Here is a 16,553-nt window from a genome sequence, read left to right as displayed (position 1 = left end):
ATGATCCTACACTTTTAATTTTGTGCAGTTTTGACCTTGTCAGCCAGAGATATTGTGATGAAAACACCTAATTTTTTGCTTTTTAATTTTTAACTAGGTGGCGCTATACATGAAATAAGTGGTAATGGGATGGGTTGACATGCCCCCTTAAGACCAACATACATAAAAAAGGTGGACCTCCTAGGCCCTACGGTTCTCGAGATATTCACAGAAAACTGTCTCCGGCCACCTACAGGCCAGTTGGTGTATAGTAACATAAATTAATTTATTGTGTGGCCCCCCCATGAACGGAATTCCACAAAACTTGGCGTGCATACAGAGGGTGTCATAATGATCCTACACTTCCAATTTCGTGCAGTTTTGACTATGTTAGGTCACAGATACCTTCAATTACAACACATCATTTTTACTTTTTTGTGTTTAACTAGGTGGCGCTATACATGAAATGAGTGGTTATGGAATGGGTTGACATGGCCCCTTGAGATCAACATACAAAAAAAAAATGATCCTCCTAAACCCTACGGTTTTCGAGATATTCACAGAAAACTGTGTCTGCCCTACCCTCCTTTCGGGGGTCCAGTCCAGCGGGGGGGCTACAGATCAAAACGAAAAACGATGGTTCCATGCTATCCATGTGGGGTTAAATGCCCACCAAGTTTCGTGTACCCCGGTCTTTCAGTGTCCCGGGAATCATTGACGGAAATTTGATTCGCTGCGCGGCGGTCATAATAATGTCATCATCGCGAACTGTTGAGGTGGTTGTTGATTGACGCACAGACAGCCTTGTAGCCTATTTTGCTTAGGCCTCACTTTTAACGACAGTAGGTTGTGAGTGTATGTTGACAAAAAATAAAAAATGACGTTAGTCCGCACACTGAAAACTCCTTATAAAAAAGATTTTAATCACCACATGTGACGTTTCGGGCTGAATGCCCTTCTTCAGACATGAAGACAGCAAGGAGACAAGGCACATACACACACCAATCAAACAGTCACCTGACAAATCACCTGTTACAGGTTATTATCTTAAAGTGCAAAGTGGTTTTGTTTTGTTTTTTGTTGACAAAAAATAACCATACAATTAAATAGTCAACTTTAATAAAATAATAATAAAATATTATTAATTTATAGCACAAAATCATAACCAGTAGGCCTACCAGAACCTCGCATATTAGCGTCATGATTTGTGTGCGTCTATTTGGCAAGGCCACTAGCTGTCATGGATGCGTTGTTGCTAAAGGAAGGCAAGGCAGGTGTCAAAAGTTAAAAAATAAATGGAGATGGGCAGCTGTTGGAAACGGGGGAGAACTAACAAGCCATGGTGTAAAGAAATTAAAGTGCCAGGGGTTTGCTTTTGCGCGGTTCGCTGCAAGAAAATTATTTATGGATGCAATAGGAAAACGTTTTAGCACGCCACCAACCAGAAGACCTCCATAAGGTTAACGTTCGTGCACTTCAGGACATCTTCCTTACCTGGTGCAACTAGCCACCACGACAGAGGTAGGCTACGTTTATCTATGGCTGACCGTTTTTACGTTTAGAAAGTAGGCTACTGTACGGATGTTCTTTCATAGCGCAACACGACCTGTCCCTCACCATATCGCAACCTCTTGTCAACCTTATACAATCTGTTGCTGAGGACAAAAGCACCGTCTCCAGCATGAGCTCCTGCATGAGCACACACAGACTGAGAGACTGCTCATAGGAAAACTGAGTTGTCTGTAAAACTCAAAATTACCATGTTTTTATTAAATGCGGATGAGGCAACAAATGGAAATATGAACAATATCTAGAATGTTCTGATTCGTTACTTTGATGAGGAAATGTGAAGTCTTGCAAACTTAATTTTATAGATTTTACTTGGTGTTGAATTGCATATTAACAAGAAAAAATTCTCCCCTTTAAACACTTTTGGCCTGAAGTAATTAAATAAGAGTGTGTTAAAGCCTTTCTACAATATTGCTGCAGTAGAAAAGAACAGCAATGGCTAATCAGCAATGGTCAGGGATGGTACTAAAATATATTTTTGTTCATCAGGAAAACTCAATCTCAATCAAGAACACTCAATTCGCCTTATTCACATGGCGGCCATTGGCGGCTAAAACGAGGCTACAGGGTACACAAACCATAGGATTGTTATGTTCTATGCATTCACCTGTAGGTGGCATTAATTATAGTAAGTGTACCCTGTAGCCTCGTTTTGGTTTAAACAATGGGCACCGTGTGAATAAGGCGAATACTCCCTTTACTTCGCTGTTTGCATCTTTTTGTACATTAAAAACCAATAGGTCGCGACCGCAAAAGGGGTGCTATATCTATAGGTAGATATGAAAAACGTGGCCACAACATGACTTATGGCCTGAAAAAAGTTCAGTCAAACGATTTTTTTTTCACTTTAATCCCTGGCAGCAGGGTCAGTATTTTGTTTCTGGTTTTGCGTTCAACCTTAGTGTTCCTGAGCCAGTTAAAGGGGGGGGGGAAACAGTTAACGTTCCATGTTAACTTTCTTTTTTCTTTTTTTTTTTTTAAATGTTATGTATTTGTATGCCATAGGGTGGGTTGCCACATTTGATTTGTGAAAATCCAGGACACCCAACCCCCCCCTCCCAAATTTTTTTTTATTATAAATTATACACAATCCAAATTTTTAAAGTTATAAATATAAAAGAAATGCTGTTAATTGTATGCAGTTGAACTTAGGCTATATAATAAGATGTAGGATATTTAATCAAACTCTATCCTTGTTTGTGCCACATTAATAACACAATATTAACAATACTATACATAATGTTAAGTTGTTACAAGCAGTTATAAGTTTCATATATCAAAAGGGGATATCGATGACACCTGGAACCTGCCCGTCTATCTCTCTCTGGTGCGCACTCGAGATGCGTTTCCCAATTAATTACAGTAAGTAACGTTCAAGTTGGATGCTGCTGCATGATCACACTTTGGATTTTCTTGATGCCTTCCCACCTGCACAAATGTTTAAAATAAACTCCATTTTAATGCTGCAGCTATTTGCTATTTAGCTTTACAGGTCTAGCATGGAGCTAGCTAGCAATTTTCAACATTAGTTCTAGTTTAGATGATGGACTTAACTTAAGACAAACTACATTAAATTCAAATTAAGACCAACATGGTACACAGCACAATATTTACCTCCTGGTTGCAAATATGGGAGACACTAACTTTATAGAGACGGTTCACTGCCTGCACTCAGCAACTCCATCCAGACATGTGCAAACTCTGCACCAGTTATCAAGCAGAAAATATTTTAAATTGGGGTGTGTGTGTGTGTGTGTGAGAGATTAACAGATTACCTTTATTTCAAATACAAATTTCTGTTCCAGAACATTGAAAAAAAGTTTTTTGTTGGCAACATATCAATAGTTTCTGTTTTTTGTTTTAGTTCCATGAACCGGTTGAAAGCCTTGGTCTCACATCCTGCCCCATCCTGTATGCCTCCCACTTCAATAGGGGAAATGGCTGCCTGATAACTACACAAAGTGTGTTGCAAGATGGCCGCCAAATGCCTTGCCTAGGACTGTCTATGCTCTCATTCTAAGGCAGTTTGGTTATTTTTTTAACAAGGATGACATACAAAAGGCATCAATCACATGATGCTTTGTATCATATTTGGATACTAATCTCCATCTGCAGTGGCTATAGGCAGGTCAAGAGTTGGATGCAATTGACATCATGCGTGTGCGCACACAGAAAAATAGTAACATAAATATCAAAGGGTTGCATACATGTGTGCAGAATTATATTAAAACAAGAGGAAGACTTCAGCTCAGCCTTTAATTTCTGTGTCTGTCCAAGTTTAAGTGTAAAGCAAGAGAATGACTGTGGCTTAGAACACTATACAAAATGTGAATATTTTGTGAAATTTACATGTGTAAGCAAGCATTTGAGTTTCAACAGTCATTGAGCAACCACATCAGATCAGAATTGCCGGTACAATCCCTGACCAGTGGGGCAAGGCACCTTACCCCTCACTGCTCCCTGAGCAGCTCACTGCTCCGGTTAGTGTCCTGTTCACCTCACTGTGTGCTACGTGTGTTCACTAATTCATGGATGGGATAAATGTTCCAAATTCCTTGTATCCTTGTATAAGTACTTGGCCTAGAAACCTGATTTGGGGCAGCCGTGGCATACTGGTTAGCACTTCGGACTTGTAACCGTTGCCAGTTCGAACCCCGACCAGTAGGCACGGCTGAAGTGCCCTTGAGCAAGGCACCTAACCCCTCACTGCTCCCCGAGCGCCGCTGTTGTTGCAGCAACTTGGTCTGTGTTGCAGGCAGCTCACTGCGCCGGGATTAGTGTGTGCTTCACTTCACTGTGTGCTGAGTGTGTTTCACTAATTCACAGATTGGGATAAATGCAGAGACCAAATTTCCCTCACGGGATCAAAAGAGTAGCCTATATATCCTACTAGGCCTATATATATTTACATTTACATTTGATTTACATTTACATCAGTTAGGTGAATTAGTAGGCTACCATAATAAAAATAGCCTAGGCTAGTGTTGAACTATATTTTGTACATTTACATATTTAGCTACTTAAAGTGACTTATATGTCAATTCTATTAAGGGATTACAGTGCCCTGCCTTGCTTTTGGGCAGAACAGTAGAAGCTGGGAATTGAACCCACAACTTTTAAAGCTAGCCCCCAGCTCCTTGCACCATCACCGTCCACGGTGTTACTGTGAAGGCTAGCCTACCATATAATTTAATGTCTTTCCAACTTATTTTACCTTCAAACGGGAACTGTCTATTGTTTGTCACTACAACTCTGAAAGCCTGCGAGAAAAGATTGTATGCGCTGAAAGCGAAAGGCTAGGCGGGAGATGAGTGACTTGTGAACTACATTTCCCATGAAGCTTTGAGTTACAGGAAGCCCGACTCCATAAACGACCTAATGAACTGTGACCTCGGAAACGTATGTAGTTGTACAAACAATCACGGAGGCTAATGTATTGGCTACCTCAAGATAACTTATAACGTTAGCGTTGCGAGAAATAACCAAGAGACAAACACAAACACACAACACACAAGCGTGTTCTCCTTTGGAAAGATTCAGAAGAATACAAAAGTATGTGAACCGTTTTTGAACCCTCTGCATTCTCTAGCTAACTAAGCCTGCTAGACAGTTGGCTAATGTAAGGACGTTAATAGCAGTAATGTTAAATCTTAGCCAAATAAATCGCGTATGCCTAAGGTAGATACTTAAAATAATAAGTATAGGCTAATAACAAATAATCTGCATCTTTTCTTAGCTGGCACCCCCACTACCTGTCACGATGCCCGCTCTATTGGAGAGACCAAAGCTGTCCAATGCGATGGCCAGAGCGCTCCACAAACACATTATGAGGGAAAGGGAACGAAAGAGACAAGGTATGCCATTTAGGGATCTTTGGCAGTGTACCATGTTTTTTTTTTTTTTTTTTTTAAATTACATTTGGTGTTATTTTTAGGGCAGTGGTTGGTGGTGGGTTGAACTCCACTGTAGGACGTCGAGGTAACTAGGTAGCCTACATCACCCCCTAACAAAATAATATGGCAATTTTTAGAGGAGGAAGAGGTGGACAAGATGATGGAACAGAAAATGAAGGAGGAGGAAGAAAGGAAGAGAACTAAAGAGATGGAGGAGCGAATGTCATTGGAGGAAACAAAAGAACAGGTTGGTGGGTCGTCATTGGTCGGATATGATTTATAATTACATATTTTGTCTAGCTTATGTGGCGGTTGAGATCTGAACCTACATCAACAGATTGAATAGGGTCAAAACTGTTGATGTGCATCTTCATAATATTTTCAAGTTGATGACTGTAAAATTGTCAATTACCATTTCTGTTGGCCATTCCTAAGTTTCTCGGTGCTTATTCCAGTTGCCCCCTCATCTTAACTTTACTGGCTCCTTGTCCCCATTAGGTTCAAAAGATGGGGGAAAAGTTGCAGGGGCTTCAGGAGGAAAAGCATCAACTCTTTCTACAGCTGAAAAAGGTCCTGCATGAGGAGGAGAAGAGGCGTAGGAAAGAGCAGAGGTACAATGCCTGGCGGGTTACATTTACTTCTGTTTCATTGCATTTATCACCTGTTCAATTGTCGCTTTAATGTTTGCGAACTCCAGATATGGTTGTTATTTTTGTAAAATAAGATCAACATAACTTTATATGATATAATTTCTTTCTATGTATTTAACAGAAGTGGTTGATCGCACCAAATATGTGAACCATTTCTGTCAATGGCCTGTGGCACCTGCTACAATAACAATTTCTTCAAGCAAACATATTTTATAGCAACTAATAGAGAGCATAGAGACTAATCAGTCTCATATCTGCTGTGTGCATTTTTGCCCACTCCTCCATGCAGAATCAGTTTTAGGTCTGGACCCTTTGTCAGCCCAGGTTCAACTTCTCGACTGATGACACGATGTTACACGAATGAATTTCTTGACGGAAATTCTCAAATGTCATGGTATTTTTTTTAATAAAAATAATGACCATATCAGTATGGTTCTCAAAATTTCAAGCGACACTGTATGCCACTAATCAGTTTAAGATTGCTAGCAGTGTTTATAAAAAGGAGAACTCTAGCAAGTCAAGTTAAATCAGTCTGTTAACACAGCTTTCACTTTCTTCTGTAGTGACATTACAACATTGACCTCGGCCAGCTACCAGTCAAGCATACCGATGCATGGGCAGCATCTGCTCAGCATGCAAGGTGAAATACGAGTGGAACTCTTTTTTTGTTTTAATCATCCCTTTTTCACCGCATGCGTCTGCTTATTCATCGTCTTATCTCTTTTTCTGCGCTTGCAGGCAGTCCTGTCGGTCACAGTCGGTCTGGAGGGCTCCTTGCTGACCGAAGCAAGCAGCTGTTTCAGACTCCTGTCATTCCTGTGAGTCTGCTTTAGACTTTGTTTAGTTTAGTATGTCAATTATTATATGTTTTGATTTATGTAAATGACTGTAAAGATGTAAATTCAGTTTGACTGTTTCAAGAATCATGCAGTGATCTCTATAAGGTAGAACACAAATTTTGCATTGTCTGTCCACACCACTGTGTTAGGCTTATATATAAAGTCTTCTCAAGATTGAACAGCTTGCAAATGTCAGACTCCTGCAGCATCACACATCTGAATCTGTCGACTTGGTGCTCTTCTCGTACAGGGTCGTCCTTTCCCTGGCCAGGCTGGCTTCAGCACGGGCTCCAGTGAACATGGTCAGTTCACGGCGGGACAGTCGGTGCACGAGCCGTACGTGGTGACCACTGCCCAGCACCCCTCCAGCTACGCCGCCAGCTCCTCCGTGCCCATTAGCTTTGCCAGCAGTTCCCAGATCCGAGGTGAGGCCCCCGTCAGGATTAAACCTGACATCCCCTTTCGTGCCTGTGTGGAAAAAAAAAAAAAAACAGTGTAGTAGTGTTACAGTCAATTTATTGTCAATTTACTTTATTTTAGTTCTATCCCATAGTGTGACTATGCAAGTACAGAAGATAACAGCTAACCAGGAGCAAATTAACATGTTTTGTTCCTCCCCTCCTCTCCTGCCTCTTAGGGGCCTCAGCGTTCCAGGCCATGCAGTATCTGCCTCACCAACCACAAGGCTTTGCCGTTCACGCTGGTCACTTTTCTTCTCAACCAGGTCTGCTGCCACTTATCATCATAGTAATAATCATATATGGGTGTTTTAAATTGGATAGCGTCTATAATACTGTGGAAATTGTTCTGTACTGTGGTAATTTTTTTCAAGTTAATACTTTTGAATTGCAACATCACAACAACTCCCATTGTTTACAACAATGTAAACTCTTCTGTGTTTTGTATAAAGGCTTCATACCCAGTGCTGGAATCCCCCTTCAAAAACAGCTGGAACATGCCAATCAGCAGTCTGGCTTTACTGACTCGGTAAGTCCATTTTGCCAAAATAGTGAAATATGATGGCAACCTGTTTGTTCAAAATATTGTGTGCACACAAATCATATGATAAACGATGTCTCATGTTTAATGACCTAGCAAGGTATGCAGAGTTTTTTCCTAGGTGAAAATTAGACTGAGGTGGTGATGAGCTGTGTGGCGATGGTGGAGTCTGGGATGATCTGGGACAGTGTTGATAAACTGATGGTCAATTATGGTCTAATCCTTTCAACCTATGCTTTGAGAACATTAAGATTAATAAAAGATAAAAAGACGTTAAAATTGTGTAAATGTCGGCTTGGATGCACTCGTTAGGCCTATGCTACGTAAAGACTTTAGACTTGACTGTACTCTTGATTTGACTCCTCTCGCACTCTTATCCTCAGTCGTGCTCCGATTCTCTCCTCCACAGGCACCGTTCACTTGTGTCTGTTAACGATTCTCTGCCCCGCGAACATTTTTTTTATGGTATTTATAGGTGGTGTGATTGCCTGCAGTCTCCGCTTGTCGCACCTCCGCCGGCCTGGATAATAGCTACAGGGTCTTCAGCTGGGAGCCACCCTTCACTGATGTCTTGCCCCTTTAATCCCAGTACATCTCTGTACATGTCCCTGACCCTTCCTGTTGCCCACTGCAGCTGGATCTTGATGCTCAGGATCCACTATGTTGCTCTTCGGGTCCCCCAGCTCTTATCTCTCCTGCGTAGCCAGATTCAGAAGCTCCTCTTCTCCGCTTCTTCTGAAAGATCTTTGATGGCTTTCCTGGCTTTGGCCTCTGTGTACCCAACGTTTCTCAGGAAGCGCTTGGTTGAAAGCCCTACAAAACCATGACCGCCAACTTCCACTGGGTAAGTTGTTGCTCTCCAGCCTATCTGTTGACATTCCGCCACAAGCTCGGCATACCGTGACGACAATGCGATTGTCAGCTCGATGATCATGACTCTCTTCTTCGCTACTGACCACAGGACAATGTCTGGTCTCAGAGAGGTGGTGGTGATGTCCGTGGGAAACTTCAGCTGTGTGTCGAGGTCAGCTCTCATTTCCCTGTCGCTTCCTGGGACCAGGACTGTTGTTCTACTCTGAGTGGGTTATCTCTGTGCAAACTGTCCACCTGTCGGACTAGCTGCTTCTGCTGGTGTTGGGCTTGGCTGTTTGCTACGAATCATGTTCTCGACGAGTTCCGCCAACTTCCTTTGCATCAAGTCATGCCGCCACCTGAAACGGTCCTGTGCCAAGACGATTTCCATAGAGCGTGTGGTCCGGGCCGTTCCAAACGGGCCACAGCTCTCTTCTGAGCCAAACCATCGGTCCAGGGTTGGCTGGACTTGGGAGAGTGTCATATGTGGCTCTGATGAAAAGCTCATCCTTGCTTGGGGGATCATCCACAGATCACTCCATCCCATTGATCTGGGGAGAATACCCTTCCACGTTGGCCACTGACCTTGCTGGGCGATATGGCTGGAAACTGTATCACGATATAAGTATTTCATATCAGTCGATATCGATAATTATTGATTTTTTTTAAAAAAAAATCTATTTCAGATAAGGACCAGAAGAAAAAAAGTTTAAACAATTTAAACACTTTTATTTTAAACTTAACCTTCCTCTGATTTTAATCACCTCAGTTATCAATCAAAGCAAACAGGGAAAAGAAATAGCAACACAATCATTAAAAACACTCAAATAAATAAGTCTGAATGAAAAGCTGGAAATATTGTAAACAATCTCCTTGGGACAGGCCCGTTTGAGTCTTGAAAAATACTTTTCCCATTTGCATCGGGATTGACATGATTAGAACTTAGCAGTCAATTTGAATGCAACAGTTTTGAATGCTAACCGTATTTAATAGCAATTTAGCCAGTCATCTTGCACGATTGTGAATCTTTGGATGTGCATGCTGAGGAGGGATGCGCCTGTTGAGAGAGAGAGAGAGAGTGCACGGGGCAAGGTCTGTTCTATCGCCTACTCTGATAAGAGTTGCACATACTAGCTACAATGCAAGATATATTTAGCCTATTTATTTATGGACAACGTAAGGCGGGAGGTGTGTGTTGTTTTTAATTATCGAATGTTCTATCGAACATATTTTTTATTGATATCGATTACATGTCTATTGCAATACATATCGCTATCGTTTTATCGCCCAGCCCTAGCCTGTACCCTAGGAAGATGCTCTTTAATGGTCGCTGTAGTGCATTCTCTCCGAACAAAGCAGCGTCTGAGAGGCACTCGGAAGTCCAAGCCACTTTCTGATGTAGTTGTTGGCTGTAGCATCCAATTTTGTGACTTGTTGATGTTATCTCGCTCATCTTCGATGGCCACATTGCACGGTGGTAGAGTGTAACCTGGTAACACCAGACTTTGTATTTGCCAGTAGGGTAGCTCTGGTCAATCCTCCTCAGGCCCTCTTTCAGTTGGTCTTTGACAACAGCTGCCATTTGTCTGTCTGTGAGCTCCGCTGTATACTCTCTGCCCAGGCTTCTAATTGGTTGTTCTGCGAGCACTGGGATTCTCTCTTCTGACACTTGAAAGTAGATTGAGTCCACTTGGTTACCCTTACGAATTGAGAGGCTGCGTGACTTGGCCGGCTTTATTTTTCTCCTAGCTCAGGACAGCAGTTCTTCAACCCTCTTTAGAAGCCTTACTGTGCATGCTGTGGTCTGCAGTAGGCTGGTGGTGACATCATCCATAAAACACCGCAGAGGTGGTTAACGTTGGCCTGCCTTGTTGCGCACTCCTCTGCTGGCCATAGTTCAGGATAGTCCAGGATGATCTCGAACACGGCTATGAATAGGATGGGCGAGATGGAGCATCGCATTACTATTCCCCTGCCTAGTTGCTGCCACCCAGTTGTGTAGGATTGCAGCGCGTGGCAGATTATCAAATCCTCATAGTAGCTCACAGTGATATTATAATAATAATAATAATAATAATACGTTTATTTTATATAGCGCCTTTCTCAAACACAAGGTCGCTTTACATAGTAGGAAGGCAGGGAAACACAATAACAAACAAACAAACAATACAACAGAGACAAAGGCAGTGAAACACAATAACAAACAAACAAAACAATACAACATAAACTTGTCTATCTGTATGGAACTATGTGTTGGGTGTGGAGGAGAAGTGATCATTAAACAGAAAGGTCTTGAGATGTGCTTTGAAGAAAGGAAGAGAAGGACGAGCACGAAGGGGTTGGGGGAGGGAGTTCCAGAGTTTGGGGGCCAAGGCACTGAAGGACCTGCCACCCAGGGTGGAGAGTCTGGAGCGGGGGATAGCCAAGAGGTTTTGGTCAGAGGATCTGAGTGAGCGGGAAGGAGTGTAAGGGGTCAGGAGGTCGCAGATGTAGGGGGGAGCAAGGTTGTGGAGGGCTTTGAAGGTGAGTAGTAGTACTTTGTATTTGATCCGGGACGGAACTGGTAGCCAATGGAGTTGATGGAGAATGGGGGTGATGTGTGCTGATCGTCTGGTATGGGTGAGGAGCCTGGCTGCAGAGTTTTGAATATATTGTAGTCTTTGAAGGGTTTTAGTGGCGAGACCAAGGAAAAGTGAGTTGCAGTAATCTAAACGGGACATAGTGAAAGAGTGAACCAAAGTCTGTGCATCACTAGCAGAGAGGAAGGGTCGGAGGCGTGCAATGTTACGGAGGTGAAAAAAAGCAATCTTAGTGAGTGATTTGATATGAGGATCAAAGCTAAGGGTGGAGTCAAGCTGAATGCCAAGGTTTTTAACAACAGGGGTGGAGTGGACAGATGAGCCATCAATGTTGAGAGTGAGATGGGGAGATTTGGTGAGGATGCTTTTAGGGCCAATCAGCAGAATTTCGGTTTTGTCTGTGTTGAGCTTGAGAAAATTGTTTTGCATCCATAATTTTAAGTCAGAGAGGCATTCAGTGAGGGAGCGTGGTGGGGGGTCAGAGGGAGAGGGAGTGGTAAGATAGAGTTGGATGTCATCTGCGTAGCAGTGGAAGTTGAGACCGTGGCTGCGAATAATCTGGCCAAGAGGATGGATGTATATGAGAAAGAGGAGAGGCCCAAGTACAGAACCCTGGGGGACACCACGAGTGACAGGGGACTTGGGGGACTGATGTGGACCAAGTTTTACAAACTGCTTTCTGTTGGTGAGGTATGACTGAAACCAATTGAGGGCTGTGCCAGAAACACCAATAGCAGACAGACGGGAGATTAGAACATTGTGGTTGATGGTATCGAAAGCAGCACTAAGGTCAAGGAGAATGAGAATGTTAAGTGAATTAGAGTCAGCAGACAGGAGGAGGTCGTTAACTATGCGTAGATTGATTTTTGATTGGAGAATAAAGAAAAAAATATTACAAAAATCTTTGTATATTCCCACAAGGTGTTTAGGTGCTCTGAAAATGAGAACCAAAATGACTTCTAAGGTCTGCTGTTCAGACCCTGAAGGAATGTCCACAGTCCTGAATAGGGTTTTTGGCCTGGACACGGAGGAGGTTATGAGTGATGAGTAGTAGTTTGAGCGGGCAGCATTAAGTGCATCCCTATATGTCTGAATATGTTCGGTGTAGAGCATGGAGTGAATTGTAAGGCCAGTTTTCATGTATAGCCGTTCAAGACGGCGGCCAGCGGTCTTTAGTTGCCTCAGCTCAGGGGTGAACCAGGGGCATGTATGGTTTGCTGGAACAAGCCTAGTCCTGACAGGGGCTAAGCTATCAAGAAGGCTGGTCAGGGTGTCATTGTACATAGCGACCAGGTTATCCGCGGACGAGAGCTCGTCCAGGTCAGACAGCGGCGAGGCCTGTATAGAGGCAGCAAGCATGCTGTGGTCAATTGACCTGATGTTACGACCTGTGATAGTTGTTTTCTCTGAGGAGGGAGGAGAGATCATATGAAAACTGCATTCAATGAGCTTATGGTCAGAGACATGGACCAGAGACAGAGATGTCATGTGATGTGCATGCAATGCGATGCTTTGTTTGACGCATTGTTTAAAATAATGTGTGATTTGAAACATGTCTCCAAAAAGAACATAGGCTACATTTATGGGATGCTATAGAGCCATGGTTTTTGGAGCTCCTTTTGCGGGAACGCAAAACCATTGCGAGGGAACTCAATTGGAGCTAAAAAAAAAAAAGAAATCCCAACTCAATAGCAATAAATTCTCACTGTGTCCCATTGGGGGCTCCATAGGATGTAACATAAGGAGCTGGGTGTGCTTGGTTGTAAAAGAGATCATATTCACACCTGTTTCAAGAGATGCAAAATCAGAGTGCCACTGGACTCGTTCTGCAGAGTTAAAAGAAGAAAATCAAGCGCATTCGCCCTCCTCTTCAATTTCAGATGGCCTTGCCTAATGCACGAATTACGATGCAGGGCCATTGCATTGCTGAAGTGGAATGGAGCAGCAATTACAGTTACAACTGTCAAGCAATTACAGTTACAACTGTCAAATCAATGAGTTCAATGCTTGTTGTAGGAAATTATGTTTTTCGTGAAAACAAGTACTAGAAATTTGTCTGGAGACGGCACAAAATTTGATCAAGGTGGTTGCATCTCAATTCTCTATGCACAAAAAGCCCTGGTATGGTGTTGAGTCTATTGGTTTTGATGAGTTTTCAAGATTATGTACCTCTCATATGGTAATCCATACACTTCAGACAGGAATCCAAGATGAGGATGGTTGAGCTTTTTTCTGTTTTAAATTTGATTTTTATCTCTGATAGACCAGGAATAATAAAATGGGTAAAAGTGATATACTTTTGTTGTTGCTGTTGTTTATGATAATTTATGACTCATTTCTTAATTTATTTTTTTCCCCATGACCACATGTATGGAGCCCCCCGAAGGAACATGGTGGGAATCATTTTTTTAGAGATGGAAATGTATTTTTAGAGCTTCTCATACATTTCCCTCACAATTGCTATGCAATCCTTCACAAAAATTTTAAAAGGGAACGTAAACTTATTATGTGGGAATGCAAAAACATTATGGGAGAACCCAATAGGAGCTAAAAAAAAATGTCTCACCGTGTCCCTTCGTGTTTGTATGCTCAGAAATATTCCATTCTCAGTTTGTAACATGTTCTAATTTAGCTCTGCTCAACTTGTAGCTGACTGGATTCAATAGGTTTTGACGTCATCGCCATGTCTGCCATTACTGACCAGCTCATTCCCCCAATACCATTCAATTTCTGAGTGAAGAATTTAGTTAATACTGGCCTTAATCCTGGCCTATTTCCCAAACCTGGATGGTTCCCACTCTGGCTAGTGCAACGCTCCCCCCTCCCCCTGTTGTAGATGTGCGACCCAGGCCTTGTGTGTTGTTGCAGGGAACCCTGAGATCCATTCCCCCCCAGGCCCTCCATGTCAGTGCTGCTGGCCTCCTGCCCACTCCCTCCATGGCTGTCCAGATCCCCAGTGCCAAGGTGATCCCTGACCCCCCCACCCACCCATCCACGAACCCCTCCTCTCCCTGGTCCTGTCTGCCCCCACACCCTTCTTTTCCCCTTTCTTCCTCTCTCTCTTCGTGTGCAACACCGAATCTCTCCATTTCCTTTTCAACCACACCCCCCTGCCTTTTATAATTTGCAAATGTGCAAATATCAAACACAATAAGGAGGTAAGAGGTTTTATATAGCCAGGTAAAATTGTGAAGGATTTTTACAAATACATCCTTTCCTATGGTTTACTATCATTGGTGTTTTTGTTTTGTTGTTGCTGTTTGTTTGTTTTTCAGGGATGCACGATTGTGGATTTGTGTTGATATTCAATATTTTTGAGCTCATTTTGGTGAACTGCAAATGTTCATTGAGATCTAGATGTTTTGTTCCCTTTAAGAGACCAAGTCTCTTGTACATCTACCCAAAATGTAGACATTAACTCCTTTAAAAATAAGGAAATCTTCTGAACTTCATGTAGATGTACAATGTGGTACATTTACATCAACATTTACAACTGAAATTTAAATCTCATCTCATATTTCAACCGATTTGTAATATGCTTCCCCTGAAACCTTAATAAGTCGCACCGGCATATATTCATGCCAATTTATCGTCCAAGCATACTGGCAGAAATGCTCATACATGCTGATAATGCACCTCTTAAGATGCTGCTTTCTGATACTGGTGTCATACCAATATTATCGTGCATCCCATCCCCTTATGTATCACTGTGAACGATGAGTTCTGTTTCTGTGATGTACGCAGAGTTAAATGTGTAATAATGTTCTGTTTGTATGTGTAATAGTGTTCTATTTGTATGTGAAATAATGTTCTATTTGTACGTGTATTAATGTCAGTCCTTTATTGTTTCATCAGGCTTCCTTCCCAGCCTCGGCCCAGCCGGCCCCTCGCCATGCTCTCTTCTCTCACACCCAGCCTGGCCAGAGATTCTATCACCACAGCAAGTGACCAGGCCTCTCTTCCTACCAAACAGTCTTTTTCTGTTGAGGATACATGGTCATGGTCTAACTCCAAAGAGACTCTCCCATTATGGTTCAACTGGACAAATTATCATACCTTGGGGCGGTTGTGGTGACCACCAAATTACAAAATGTACAGCAATGTCTGCAGCATCTATTTTAGTAAATAAGTGACAAGTTCTTTGTGCTCTGAAATGTAAAGAATAAAGATGAAAACCTAAGACATTGAGTTTTGACTGTAATTGGTGTTCATATCAGCTTTACAGCTTAGTTGCTTTTAGTTTCTTTTAACTCCCATGCTAGTCCTTGTCAGAGGGGAGTTTGCCATGTTTTAGTTTTTAAATGTTTTAAAGAGACAGATAGCTTCAGTCTATGCCCTGTCTGATGGTGAATGTGAGCAGTTCCTACTACCTCTTAGTAGTATCCCCTGCTGCAAATGTCCTGGACTGTTTGTGTGTCTGGTTTTATCTCTGGTGGCATAGCTATGTCAGTAAGCTGTTGAGGCATGCAATGCATAGAGAGCCTGGCCCACGCCTGAATTCAGGCACAGTGCCTAAGAACTTTTAAGCCCTAGGTAAAGGAGAATTTTAGTAGTTTAACTCAGAATGTGCCGATCTACCAGCCATGCATGCACTGCCTTGTGAACCCTGGAGAAATGAGAAGTATTGTTCTGGGACCTGTTCAAAGCTTTATCGCTTGCAGCTATTAACATGATAAAGTCACTGACCATCAATTCTGCCCTCGCCAGCTTGACCGCGATGTTGCTCTGTGTGAGTGACACATTTGGTTGTTTCTGTGTGCTGTGTTTTGCTGAAGCATTAAGTCTTGTTCAACATTTTATTTTTTATTTCAGTTGTTACAACAGCAGAACAGAAAAATATCTCAAGATGTTAAACCAAAAATATGTTGTAGTTCCCAATGTCAAACACGCTGTGACCTTTTACACTACAACAAATAAAAATCAATTTTTGAAATCAAACATCTGTTCTTTTTTTCCTTCAACACCAACAGCTCATCTTTGCCATGTGGTGTGTTAGTTTACCTTTAGACAGTCTCCGAAGGTAGTAAATGAACTAAATAAATAATGTGTGACAATATGGGGGAATATAACATGTAGTACATATACCTATTTAAATACCAATTGTATTTCATGTGTTTATTCATAATGTAACATCTATGTTTTCTTTTGGCTTCAGCTAAAACAGAAGGGCCGTGGCATGTCTCTTAAGTCAGT

General features: G+C 42.2%; 1 protein-coding gene across 3 annotated transcripts; it reads left to right on the top strand.

Annotated features, from left to right (window-relative positions):
• Nucleotides 1–4,916: 4,916 nt before the first annotated feature.
• LOC121690447 (G protein pathway suppressor 2-like) lies at nucleotides 4,917–16,298 on the top strand. Of its 3 annotated transcripts, XM_042071012.1 has the most exons (12): nucleotides 4,917–5,100; nucleotides 5,285–5,402; nucleotides 5,579–5,688; nucleotides 5,940–6,052; nucleotides 6,381–6,485; nucleotides 6,655–6,731; nucleotides 6,830–6,909; nucleotides 7,181–7,355; nucleotides 7,568–7,654; nucleotides 7,841–7,917; nucleotides 14,229–14,324; nucleotides 15,216–16,298. In XM_042071012.1, the coding sequence occupies exons 2-12, from the start codon at nucleotides 5,309–5,311 to the stop codon at nucleotides 15,306–15,308; spliced, it is 1,107 nt and encodes a 368-aa protein (XP_041926946.1). In that variant the 5' UTR covers nucleotides 4,917–5,100; nucleotides 5,285–5,308; the 3' UTR covers nucleotides 15,309–16,298. The 3 variants fall into 3 exon arrangements, with proteins under 3 accessions (XP_041926946.1, XP_041926947.1, XP_041926948.1); XM_042071013.1 differs by lacking the exon at nucleotides 14,229–14,324; XM_042071014.1 differs by lacking the exon at nucleotides 6,381–6,485 and having other exon boundaries at nucleotides 4,918–5,100.
• The last annotated feature ends 255 nt before the right edge of the window (nucleotides 16,299–16,553 follow it).

The sequence above is a fragment of the Alosa sapidissima genome, chromosome 18, assembly GCF_018492685.1.
Source record: "Alosa sapidissima isolate fAloSap1 chromosome 18, fAloSap1.pri, whole genome shotgun sequence".
In the NCBI taxonomy this organism is placed as follows: Eukaryota; Metazoa; Chordata; class Actinopteri; order Clupeiformes; family Clupeidae; genus Alosa; species Alosa sapidissima.
Note: the sequence above shows the minus strand (reverse complement) of the source record. Positions and strands in the feature narration are given on the sequence as shown.

Bases quoted from the DNA above. Each gene is read 5' to 3' on its own strand.
- LOC121690447 (XM_042071012.1), top strand. From the start codon at position 5,309: ATGCCCGCTCTATTGGAGAGACCAAAGCTGTCCAATGCGATGGCCAGA. The intron at 6,053-6,380 runs GTACAATGCCTG...TCCTCCATGCAG, and splicing joins AGGCGTAGGAAAGAGCAGAG to AATCAGTTTTAGGTCTGGAC. The intron at 6,910-7,180 runs GTGAGTCTGCTT...CTTCTCGTACAG, and splicing joins TTCAGACTCCTGTCATTCCT to GGTCGTCCTTTCCCTGGCCA.